Here is a 12,421-nt window from a genome sequence, read left to right as displayed (position 1 = left end):
TCTTGTCTGAGCCGCGGCGATGCGAAAGAGCCGTGTCACCCCCCCGCCCCCACCCCCCCCCCCCCCGGCCCCCGCTAAGCCGCGGCCGTGGAGCACATGAAACGCCCCGGCCGCCTAATTAGTCTTCTTATTGAGCGGGGCGGCCGCGGGCATTCCAAACAGAGCCGGCGGAGTGAAAGAGCGCACGTGGAGCGTCCACAAATAACGCGCCCGAGAGTCAATAGAGGACAACTCCTTTTGTGGGAATTTACACTTTGTCCGATAGCCCCCGACGTTTCCCCGGCGAAGAGCGGGAAGATTACTCCCGGGTGTCGGCCGCATGCGGGAGGCCCGCGTTTATCAGCCGGCCGGGCGGGTGCGCGTCCCAGAAACTCATTTAGATCCTATCTGTGAAAATAATAATCCCCCGGGGGAAGGGAAATAAATAAATAAAAATAAAAAAAACGGGAGTCGAGCCTTGCCTTTTTATTTAATTCGGTCACCGATACTGACTTTGGTCGCTTAAACTGGTCTTTTTGATTACTGAAATGGAGAAGGAAGGAAGCAGAAAAACAAAAAAAAACAAATAGGGAGAAAAATAGCCAAGAGAGAGGGAACTCGTCGGTCAGAGTCGGCCACTTCAGGTCTACCTCCAGCCTCTATAAAACCAAAAGGTAAAAAATAAATAAATACAAATTCCTAAATGTAGAATTGGTGGCCGTCTGAAATTTACATCACAATACGCACGACAAATAGAGACCTGGGCTCAGAGATTTTAAACGGGACAGTGGAAGTTAGATAAGCAGCAAGATTAATGGCAAGATAAACGGGTACGGCTGATTTAAAAGAAAAAAACACAGTCGCTACTGAAATAGCTACACAGGCTAACACCTCCTTTTCAATATCCCAGAATTTCATAAATTAGCACCGAGATATGGCAGGTCATCAGATTAACAGCACGTTTTTTTTTAGTTTTTTTTTTTAAAGAACGCAGAACTAGGCCTAAAATTAGATTAAACATTTACAACGAGCCATGGCTATTTACAGCCCTTAACATAAAAATCTCCTTCAGGACATTAATTAAATCCAATTTAATACAGTACAGCATTTGTAGGCAATTTACAGCTCTATATACAGTCCGGGAGTAAACGCAGTATTTTCCACGGCACATTTTTAGCCAGGGAGCACAGTAAATTTCCCAGAGCCACGGCATCATAAAATAGGCAGCAGCAGAGCCGCAGAATGCGACCTTTAGGCCTTCCAGAGGGTCGAGCTCCCCTTCGCATCGGCCGGTGGAAGGGCTGCACCATCAGCCAGGGCCGGGCTGACCTGCAGGGTCCGAGTCTTTTGTTGTGTATTCGGGAGATATGCGCTTTGCGTACGTGGCTCTGCTGTGTAACCTGTCGACAGGCGGTTCCGCTTCAAAGCGGACGAGGGCCGGCTGGCTGGGCTCTGCCGTCGCTGAGGCCCGGCGAGGCCAGCGCTAGGTACAGTACCTCGGGTGACCTCCCGGACCCGGCCCCGCCCCACAACCCCCCGCACCGCGGACGCGTGTTCCACGCTGCATTAACCTGGATAAAGGCCGTTCATCACCTGGCATGACCCCCCCCCCCTCCTCCTCCTCCCCCCACCGCGATCAAATTTCACCGCATTACACGTAACCGCGGAGAGGCGCGCACGTCTACGGAGCACCTCGGATGACCTGAGCCCCGCGGCGTAACGTTCTCAGCCCGAGAGAGCGAGAGAGAAAGGGAGAGAGAGAGAGAAACGGAGAGAGAGAGAGAGAGAGAGAGAGAGAGAGAGAGAGAGAGAGAGGTTAGGTAATCCGCCGCGGTGAAGGACAGCCCGCTCAATTATTAATGTGCCGAGAGACGGGGCCGCCTGCGTTTAGCCGCGCTAAATAATCATCGCTTAAACACTTTGGCTGGGGCCCGCCGCCGCCATTTTGCGCAGCGGTGTGCTCAGAGGACAGCCACTCGACAGTCACCTGGAACAGAGGGCGAGGACCCGCAGAAACCGCTCCCCCTCCTCACCCCCAACAAACCCAATAAATAAAAAGATATTTTTAACGTTTCTAACCCGTCTCATTTTCCACCTCCAAAGAAGTGAAAGATCGTTTCGTTTTTTTTCTTTCTGCTAAACCTACATTATTTAACGGCACGTGGGAGGATCCTGTTTCCGTGTTTTGTCCAAGAGGAAGTGATACTCTCACTCCTTCATCAACCTTTGTCTTCTCTTTTTATGGCCTGGAGATGAGATAAATGCACTGTATTGTCCTGCGAGATCTCCTGACTGGAGACAACGGCGAAGCACAACAAACAATACAATAAAATAAAAAATTCCACTCTGGAAAAATAAATAGGAGCGCTCTGTGCTGGTGCATAGTACTCCTTGTCAACAGCAGCCCCTAATGCTCTCTGACAACTTAATATTGTTGCGATTAACTAAATGCAAAACAGACGCCCTCATTTTGGATAATGTGATTGAGATAATCGACACATTTGACATGACCCCTGTTTACTGGTGGCGCTGGCGTAATTTGAGAAACATGGAGTGTGTTTGGGAGGGGGTCGAACGCTCCCCCTCTCGGGTCGTGAATATTTTCAGATGTGGGGAGAGAAGCCCCCGGGGCTGGCTTTCCTGCACAACAGTGTGGTGTTGTCCTCCCCCCTCCCTTCATTCTCTCTCTCTCCCTCTCCCTCTCTCCCTCTCTCCCTCTCCCTCTCCCTCTCCCTCTCCCTCTCTCAAAACTATTTCTGGCCCCAGAAAGAGCCTGTTTACTCTGTGGCCCAGTTCGCGAGAGTCACTCTGTGTTCCCACCGAGCGAAAGCCACTCTTCCGTCTACAAAAGTCTGCGTATTTTCCCCTGCTAACGCCGGCTCCAAAAAAAAAAAAAAAAAGAGGGAGAGTGGAAGAAAGGAGAGATGAGGAGAGAGAGAGAAGCTAGGGTGAAAGGGAGGGAGGGGGAGCGCGTGAAAGAGAATGACAGAGAATAACAGGGAAAGAGAGCGCAACATCCATTATTTCCACATTCATACAAGTTTCATTTTCTTCACCTGTTTTCCTGTTTCTCTGTTCCCATCCTTTTAGTTATGACTGCACTGTCATACCCTTAGACAGAAAACACACAGCCAACCACTTCTTCTCAACAGTCTGCGTTCGGAAATTCTCAGCTCTCGCCGTTGTCTTTACAAAGCACGGGTGATGTTAATATAATAGACAGGTCCTAGGAAATCAAATGAGATTTGATATCTATACCATGCGTATTATATTTGGACAGTGACACATTTTTTGTTGTTGTTCTGGCTCTGACTCCAACACACTGGATTTGACACAAAACAATGAAAATGGGGTTACAGTGCATACTGTCCGCTCTAATTTTAATCCATTTCACCCGTATTCCGTAGCGGGCAATCCCTGTAGGATCTCTGTATTTATATACCTGAGTGTGTGCATTTGTACACAGTGTGGCACCAGAATTACTGGCACCCTTGACAAATATGCACAAAAAAATCCTGGAAACTAAAAAATGATAGCTATTGACATAAGATGTATTTTCCAACACTGTGTAAAGCAGTGTGCCCTATCAATGATTCGATGTGCATATAATTTCATTATTTGTTTTAGTTTTTTAGTCAAATACAGCAGTGATAGGATGAGTAACATTAGATATTTCAGAAAGCCTCTCTCGAGGCCTCCACACGTTTGATGAAGGTCTATTTCCTGCAGGCATCGCCAGTTAGCCCCGTGTCCCCCGTGTCATTACAGCATTGTCAACAGTGATTTCACACACAATTCATAGCAGCGCAGAAACACTGAAACCGCGGCGCGCCCCCCCACCTCGCAGAAAGCCCGGAAGGTTCTGAATGTTCTGCCACCATCCCCACCCCACCCCCTTTCCCTCTAGAGTGCTAAAGATGAGGAAGGCGTTGCCAGTTCTTTGAAGCCTGGCGTGATAACCGAAAGTAGCCACGGCGCACACAGACACACACGCAAAATATGAAGTGATAGAAATGAAGGGGTTTCATGGCAGCGCAGGTAGAAGGTGTCAATCTAACAGCTTTGTCATACTTTGCAGGCACACAGGAAATGATGTGTGTGGAAACTACAACAATGCTTAGCGAGTGAGAAGATTTTTATTTTTTCTGACCAGTTTGAAGTAGCCAACAGAGCACTTTCATTTGGCCAGTAATCCAGCGTGAATTACTATATAGTTTTGGTTTGGGCCGGCCTTAAAAAAAAGTAGGTCAGAGCCAGTGACAGTGGCATGGCTGGCATTGTGTACACAGCAGCGCATGATGTTGTTTTCCTCAGAGTCCTGGCAGCCAACGCTACCCGCAACCCCCGCCCCCGAAAAATGACACGTTCCTAATCCTCCCTCCTCCGCATGTCTCTCCCACGGCCTAAAAAACACTGTAGAGCCCTCCCAGAGAAGAACATACATACTCTTTAGCAGTGTGTGAAGGCCACTTTTACAAACAGCCTGGTCGGAAAGATTGTGACCAACACATGATATAACAACAGCTGCATGGATAGCAATATTATTACATTAATATTAGCAATAATAATCTACAGGTACGTCTTTTTGGCAAAGAGAGTTTGTGCCTGTGTGTGTGTGTGTGTGCCTGTGCGCGTCAGAAAGGGTCGTTAGGTATCACTCCAGCCTTTAATACTTCAGGATTGACACAGCTGTCGAACAAGCACCCGATATCTCAGACATCAGAACACACAAAATAAGAGTGATACCGCAGTGTCCATCGGGTAACACTATTTACCCGGAGAAGAGAAGGAAGCACACGACTGCACAAACATGCAGCCCTGCAAACGTCCCCTCCTCCTATCCCTCCATATCCACCGCATCACTTAGAAATGAACACCAGAGAGCCTGAGAGAGGATGGACTGGTGGGCTAGGACCCGCAGACTGCTGATTTAAAAAAAACAGCAACTGCTGAACAATAAACTGAAAAATATGTTTTCATTTCACAAGCGTCTCATTGGTCCCTGTGTCGCAGGCCTCTGTCCCGTAAGGCCAGGGAGCACGTTAGAACATGCGTGCGGCAGTGAGCAGGACTCCCGTCAGCTGCTAGGGACGAAGTGACCCTCCCCGACCGCCCTCTCGTACCCCCTGCGCCGCGCGCTGCCAGCGTGAAACCGAGAACCCCATGTTTACACGTCAGGGAGCCGAGGTCGAAGACTTCTGGCCGTCCCGAAACAGCGCCTTCCTCCGTGTCGACAAGCGTTAACTATTTATGAAGCGCGCGCGTCCTGCTCCCGCCGCGGGGGCCCCGCCCGGCCGCGTTCTCCTTTTATCCGCCGGCCGTGTCGCCTTTCCGCTCCTGAAGTGGGGCGGACATCGGCGCACTCTCCTGACTGCTCCCTCTCCTCCTCGTTAAGGGCCCGTAAATAATTTAATCGGAGAAGAGAAAATAAATAAGGACTCAAAAGTCGGTCTGAGGAGACCGTCGGCCCGTCTCGAGGAAAGTAAATGTGGGGCAGCGCTGACCTGTTGACCACACACAGCTCGGCACTGTAACATAAGCAGTGCAGGTTAGCGCGCATTTAGGGGAAGCTAGGGGACATAATTGGGAGACCTGGAAGGCTCAATTAGGCTATCAATCACATGGTGTTCTCCAGGGGTGCAATTATTTCACAATTATGTTGTTACAAAACTCCATTCACAGCATAGTTTGCCAGAGGGAACCGAAAAAACCATAAAATCCTGAGCCAATTATAACCATTTCTTTTGGAAAAGGGGGTGTTTTCTTTTTGTTGTATTCCCTGAGAGAGAAACTCCTGGACGCGGTGCCGTTCTGGAGGTCCCCCTCGGGAAGCATACTTAACCTGAACTACTTGGGTATACGGCTGGCTGTATAAATGAATAATATTCAGAGCCTGAGTTATGGCAGGTCACCTGGATGTGGGCCCCCGCTTATGGAGCACGCCTATAGGCCGTCCGTATCAGGCCGTCCATATCAGGCCGTCCATATCAGGCAGCGTTTAACCAGACTTACGAGCGTGACCCTTGCGCGAGGCCTGGCAGTTGAGCGGGTGAAAACCGCGCGCCGCGCTGATATAACATACGCACAGAGGCCGCACGACCTGGAAGAGCGGTAGGGTTCACTCGGTGCACTGCGGACAGGTGGGCAGGCTTACGGAGGAACGCTAGGCTAGCCCGGGGTGAGTGAGGCTAAAGCGCCTGGCAGAGAGCCAAAGCCACGCTGATGGCAGAGCCTCCGCAAACACACACGCACGCGCACATACACACACAGACACACACACGCACACACACATACACGCACGCATGCAGACGCCGCACGGAGCCGTACTGACCGTCACACACACACACACACACACATACACGCACGCATGCAGACGCCGCACGGAGCCGTACTGACCGTCACACACACACGCACGCACGCACGCACGCACGCATGCAGACGCCGCACGGAGCCGTACTGACCGTCACACACACACACACACACACACACACACACACACACACACACACACACACATGCAGACGCCACACGGAGCCGTACTGACCGTCACACACACACGCACGCACGCACGCACGGAGCCGTACTGACCGTCACACACACACACACACACACACACACACACACACACACACACACACACACATACACACACACACACACACACACACACACACACACAGACACAGACACAGACACAGGTACGCGCAAGAACAGCCCCGCACAGGCATAAAAGAAACGCAGGTGTGCGCGCGCTAAACGACTCGGTACACGCCGGCTGAGCAAAGTAACCCGTATTGAGGGGCGTATGGAGGAAGTGGCCGTGTGTAAAGTACTGGAGCGAGGGCCCACAGGGGAGGCCCGGCCCGCTGCAGCTCAAACGGCTGGCGGTGGGACAAGTTCTGCTTCCCGTTTTATGCCTCGGAATCCGGTTTCTAAAATTAGAGCCCCCTTTTTTTTCCGCTGCTGGCGTGAGTCACCGGTGGTTAGCCCCGGTTAACCCCTGGGCCCTGCGAGCCTTCCCCCCCGGCCCCCCCGCGGACGCAGCGCTGTGGCTATCCGACGACACCTTCCACCCGTGCTCCTAACCCGGCCGGGCCCTCCGCGCTCAAACCCACGCGCTGGAGGATGACATTTAAAAAAAAAAAATTTTTTTTTTAAAAAACAGGCCAGCGTTTCGTCAAGTTTCGACCGATGCGCAACGCTTCTAGGGCAGCCATGTTCACACGGTCTCCTGAGTGAATGCAGGCTTTTTAAAGCCAGTGTTTTACAAGTTTAAATATGAGTTTCACTGAAGCTCTGTAAATATGCTAAAGCAGAAGAAATTGCGCGCCCACGTCTCTCCCCAAAATCAATAATACAAACCGATAATGATAATTAAACTGCTGCCAGAGACAGTTCATCACCAGGGAGATGACGTGCTCGGTTTTCCTTCCTCTTCTGGCTAAAGATTTCAGATTGCCTGTCAAATTGGTTCACCTAAGGAGTTCCTGCCAAGTAACTTTGACCTCAATAGCGTTAAGACAGAAATCTCAGAATAGCATTTAAAGCTTGGCTGACATGGTATTATCTTTGTATTATCCAATTTACTCGAGGATCCTCTGTGGCTGAGGAGAAACACAGCTGAGTGAGGTTAGAATCAAAGGCAGATGGGTCTACTTTTAGGACTAAAATGGCGAGAAAGGGTACTTCTTCAGGGCTACCGATGATGTCTAGGTTTAAATGTAATTATTCAGAGTTAATTTGCCTCATCTGCCCATTCATTACTTTGGGTATCATTACTGCAGCCATGTTTCATGATTTGATGGTAAGAAATAAAGCACATTTTCCCCAGAACTTTAGAGTTTGCCAACAGTACACTTATCTGAAGGTAACTAATTTACATATCTGAAAAGGATGGGGTCACAATCAGGACGGTTCTTGCACACACATGCACGCACTCACAGTCCAACAACAACAACAGGGTATTGCATGTCACATATGGGCAAGCATGCACACACACACACACACACACACACACACACAGTCCAACAACAACAACAACAACAACAACAACAACAACAACAACAACAAGGTATTGCATATCACACATGGGCGAATTCACACGCACACAAACACACACAAACACACACAGATGCATCTCTGCGCTGCCAAGCGCTCCAGCTGGGAAACAGGAGATTGTCGGTGTGTGAAATGGGAGCAGGCCCCCGCCCTAAATTAAGAGGCGAGATTTTGCACACGGCCCTTCCTAAGCATCTGCCAGAGGTTTCATTTGGTCATCATTATCTTCCTGGAAACGCAGATAAACAAGCCAACTCGGCCAAGTGGATTCCACCGCCTTCATTACGGTCTTATTTTCATGTATTTATTTCTCTTTTATGGAGGATTACGAACCGCTGGGCCCAATCATCGCATTCCAGCCATTCAGGGCCCGCCTCGTTATGTTCGCCATGACAAGACTGTCCGCTTCCTGTCAACTGCTTCCTCTTTAAAAGGACGAGTCGGGGGCCAGCCCACCCGTATTTCACCTGCTGTGACCTTACCTTTACGTTACACAAATTTCCACTGTTTTTTTTGGTTTTTTTTCCCCACAGTGAAAAAAAGCTCACCGACTACTGTTCACTCGGTACACCTGGGTTTCACAGGCAGCAAATCCAGTTCAGCTTCCAAGATTTCCTGATTGAACTCGTGTCAGCAAATTCAAATTGTAACATTCAGCAGACGGGCGAGTGGGGCGAGGCTGGAGGACCTGCATGGAGACGGCGGAGCGCGTCTAACCCGCCAAACAAACAAAGACGGAGGGCGCACACGAGGACATGATTTCAATTAGCCTGTAATAAGCTTGGACTGTAAAAAATGGGAACAATGTATAAATACAATTGGATGTAATCTGGGAGCATTTACCCAGACTGATCTCACTGAGATGTCCCTTTTATTGCAGGCTGGTTTTTCCAAAACATTTTATACTGCGTATCCCTCCTCCAGAACAAGCACTATACTCTTAACTGTGCGTGTCAATCATGCACTTCACGCGCATTTAGCTAGTCGTGGCAGTAGGGGCAGTAAAATGTGAATAGCAAATAATTTTTTTTTTTTAATCTATAAATTAAAGTATTGCGAATAAAGCAGAAAACCCGCGGCAGCGCTATGGCTGGATCGCCGGGTCAGTAAAATCATCGGCATCGAGCGCACTTAGCCAGACACACAATAAGTGCCATTTGTAAGTGTGTAATGCTGATGGCGGTTGACAGCTCCACCCTTTATATGGGGTTCAAGAAGCCTCTCTCCCATTAACAGTGAGGGTAGCCCACCCCGTTTTCCTGCGTTGCATTAAACAAAATTATATCCTGTCACAATTTACCACCTACACCATTCTGCGCGCTAATAGAACGTTATGGTATTACTACAGTGAACGAGTGTACACCCTTGTACGAGCAACATCGCTGAAATGACGCTAATTGAGATCAGATATTAATGCCTTACTTAACCTTCCTGTGTAAACTGACGCAGTCCTACTCTTCAGGTGAACAGTGCTGTCTGCCGGTGCCGAGACACAATTAATGTTGACAGCTAAATAACTACAGATCATGTCTGTACCTTCACAGCTGCTGTACTTGGAAAAGAAAATGGATTCTTCTAAATTCTTCAAGTCAATGCACAAGAAGACTACGTCCAGGACAAAGCAAAGCGTACACTCAACTTGAAATGTGCTGGGGTCATGGCAGCCTGTACGTCTTGTGTACCTGTGTGTATCTGTCTGTGAGTGAGGGCGAGAGACTGTATCTGTGTGTATCTGTCTGTGAGTGAGAGAGACTACCTGTGTGTATCAGTCTGTGAGTGAGGGCGAGAGACTGTATCCGTGTGTATCTGTCTGTGAGTGAGGGCGAGAGACAGTATCCGTGTATCTGTCTGTGAGTGAGGGCGAGAGGCTGTATCAGTGTGTATCTGTCTGAGTGAGAGAGACTACCTGTGTGTATCTGTCTGTGAGTGAGGGCGAGAGGCTGTATCAGTGTGTATCTGTCTGAGTGAGACTACCTGTGTGTGTCTGTCTGTGAGGGAGAGAGACTATACCTGTGTGTATCTGTCTGTGAGTAAGAGAGACTACCTGTGTGTGTATTTGTCTGTGAGGGAGAGAGACCATACATGTGTGTATCTGTCTGTGAGGGAGGGAGACCGTATCTGTGTATATCTATCTGTGACTGAGAGAGACTGTACCTGTGTATATCTATCTGTGACTGAGAGAGACTGTACCTGTGTATATCTATCTGTGACTGAGAGAGACCATACCTGTGTGTATCTGTCTGTGAGGGAGCGAGACCGTACCTGTGTGTATCTGTCTGTGAGGGAGATAGACTATACCTGTGTGTATCTGTCTGTGAGTGAGAGAGACCATACCTGTGTGTATCTGTCTGTGAGTGAGAGAGACCGTACCTGTGTGTATCTGTCTGTGAGGAAGAGACCGTATCTGTGTGTATCTGTCTGTGAGGGAGGGAGACCGTACCTGTGTGTATCTGTCTGTGAGTGAGAGAGACCGTATCTGTGTGTATCTGTCTGTGAGGGAGGGAGACCGTACCTGTGTGTGTCTGTGAGGGAGAGAGACCGTACCTGTGTGTATCTGTCTGTGAGTGAGAGAGACTGTACCTGTGTGTATCTGTCTGTGAGGGAGAGAGACCATACCTGTGTGTATCTGTGAGGGAGAGAGACCGTACCTGTGTGTGTCTGTGAGGGAGAGAGACCGTACCTGTGTGTGTCTGTGAGGGAGAGAGACCGTACCTGTGTGTATCTGTCTGTGGGCCTCCAGGGCGTCTTCCTTGGGGAACTGGGCACCGCACTGGTCACAGACGATGGCCTTGGCATCAGCTGCAACACAAAAGGGCGGGTTGTCATTTTAACGGCTCGTCGAGACCAAAGGGCTTTCAGCATCGCGTCAACCTCCGAGTCCCAAGCAATCGAGAAAGGAAATGCCATAACCAATGGTCCTCTACGCTACCTGCAAGCACGCAAGTTACTGCCATCAGCACAAAGGCATACGGCAAAACAAACGCAGCTGGAAATGCATGTGTCATTCAGTACCCCGCCACTGAATAAGAGATGCTGTATTCTGATGCTGCCACTGCCGTGCTGTGAATACATGTATACAATTTGAACTGACACCATGTATACAAGTCCTTCAGTGTGCTGCGGTGATTAATTTATTTCTATGCGAATACCTACATGCTGTGTGACAATGAAAGAACCGAGTCGTCATTGAATAAGCCAGGGAAAGAGTTTTCTGCATCATACCAAGCATCGGTAAATACAAATATCTTTCACAAGTGACATCCTCAGCCCTGACCCTCTCCCGTTTTCAAAACATGCCCTCATTCACTGTACCAAACAAGAAAACTTGGTGTCAAAAATATATATGGGGGCGACATGGCTCAGGCAGTAAGAGCAGTCGTCCGGCAGTCGGAGGGTTGCCGGTTCGATCCCCCGCCCGGGCTGTGTCGAAGTGTCCCTGAGCAAGACACCTAACCCCCAAATGCTCCTGACGAGCTGGTTGGTGCCTTGCATGGCAGCCAATCGCCATTGGTGTGTGAGTGTGTGTATGAATGGGTGAATGAGAAGCATCAATTGTACAGCGCTTTGGATAAAGGCACTATATAAATGCCAACCATTGCTCACGAAGAAATTCGCCCTAAGAAACGTGCGGTTCAAGGTGCATCTTTCTTATGACTAAAAGTATGTACTGTATTAAACACAATAAATTCTCTGGTCTTCCATGGGGGCCTCAGGCTTTAGGCACCGAACTTCCCAAGGACAACGAAAAGCATGTACACGTGCTCTCTTTTTCAATACATTTACAGGAATTTGGCCCCCCCTTGGTTAATGTACATGACTGGGACCCTCAAGGTCGGTGGATCGATCCCTGGTGTAGCCACAATAAGATCCGCACAGCCGTTGGGCCCTTGAGCAAGGCCCTTAACCCTGCATTGCTCCAGGGGAGGATTGTCTCCTGCTTAGTCTAAATCAACTGTAAGTTGCTTTGGATAAGAGCGTCAGCCAAATGACAAGTAATGTAGTGTAATATACCAGGGAGGAAGCGTGTCTGATGCCATGTACCCTCGGACTCAATACTTATGTTCGACAAAGACTGAAATATTATTTCTGATTCAGAACCGTTTTTTGTCATGTTGAAGTTAGAGGTCGATGGGAGCTTATTCAGCATTCATGATGCAAGACATAGCCAATCATTCCGTTTTTTAAATCTCACTATATGCTTATGTATTAACCATACGCCAATTAGATTTCAAATCGTACACTTTATTAGTAAAAAGCAATCGTGTGCTCGTACTTTTCAATTACAAGAAGCGGGGACTGCCCTCTGCTCCTCAATTCAAGGCTTGTCCACAGAAATAAATCCAGTCGCTCATCCTTGATTTGTCTGGTTATCATAAGCAGAGAA

The 12,421-nt window shown here is 49.0% G+C and overlaps 1 protein-coding gene across 2 annotated transcripts in view; it reads right to left on the bottom strand.

Moving 5' to 3' along the window:
• The window catches only part of zbtb16a (zinc finger and BTB domain containing 16a), a 130,743-nt gene that overhangs the window by 38,207 nt on the left and 80,115 nt on the right, over positions 1 to 12,421 (bottom strand). For both annotated transcript variants that reach the window (XM_061249243.1, XM_061249241.1), the window contains exon 4: positions 10,750 to 10,836. In XM_061249243.1, coding sequence (XP_061105227.1) covers positions 10,750 to 10,836 — 87 coding nt within the window. The remainder of the gene's footprint in view (positions 1 to 10,749; positions 10,837 to 12,421) is intronic.

This window comes from Conger conger, chromosome 7 (assembly GCF_963514075.1).
Source record: "Conger conger chromosome 7, fConCon1.1, whole genome shotgun sequence".
Taxonomy (NCBI): domain Eukaryota; kingdom Metazoa; phylum Chordata; class Actinopteri; order Anguilliformes; family Congridae; genus Conger; species Conger conger.
This window is presented reverse-complemented; position numbering and strand designations above follow the sequence as displayed.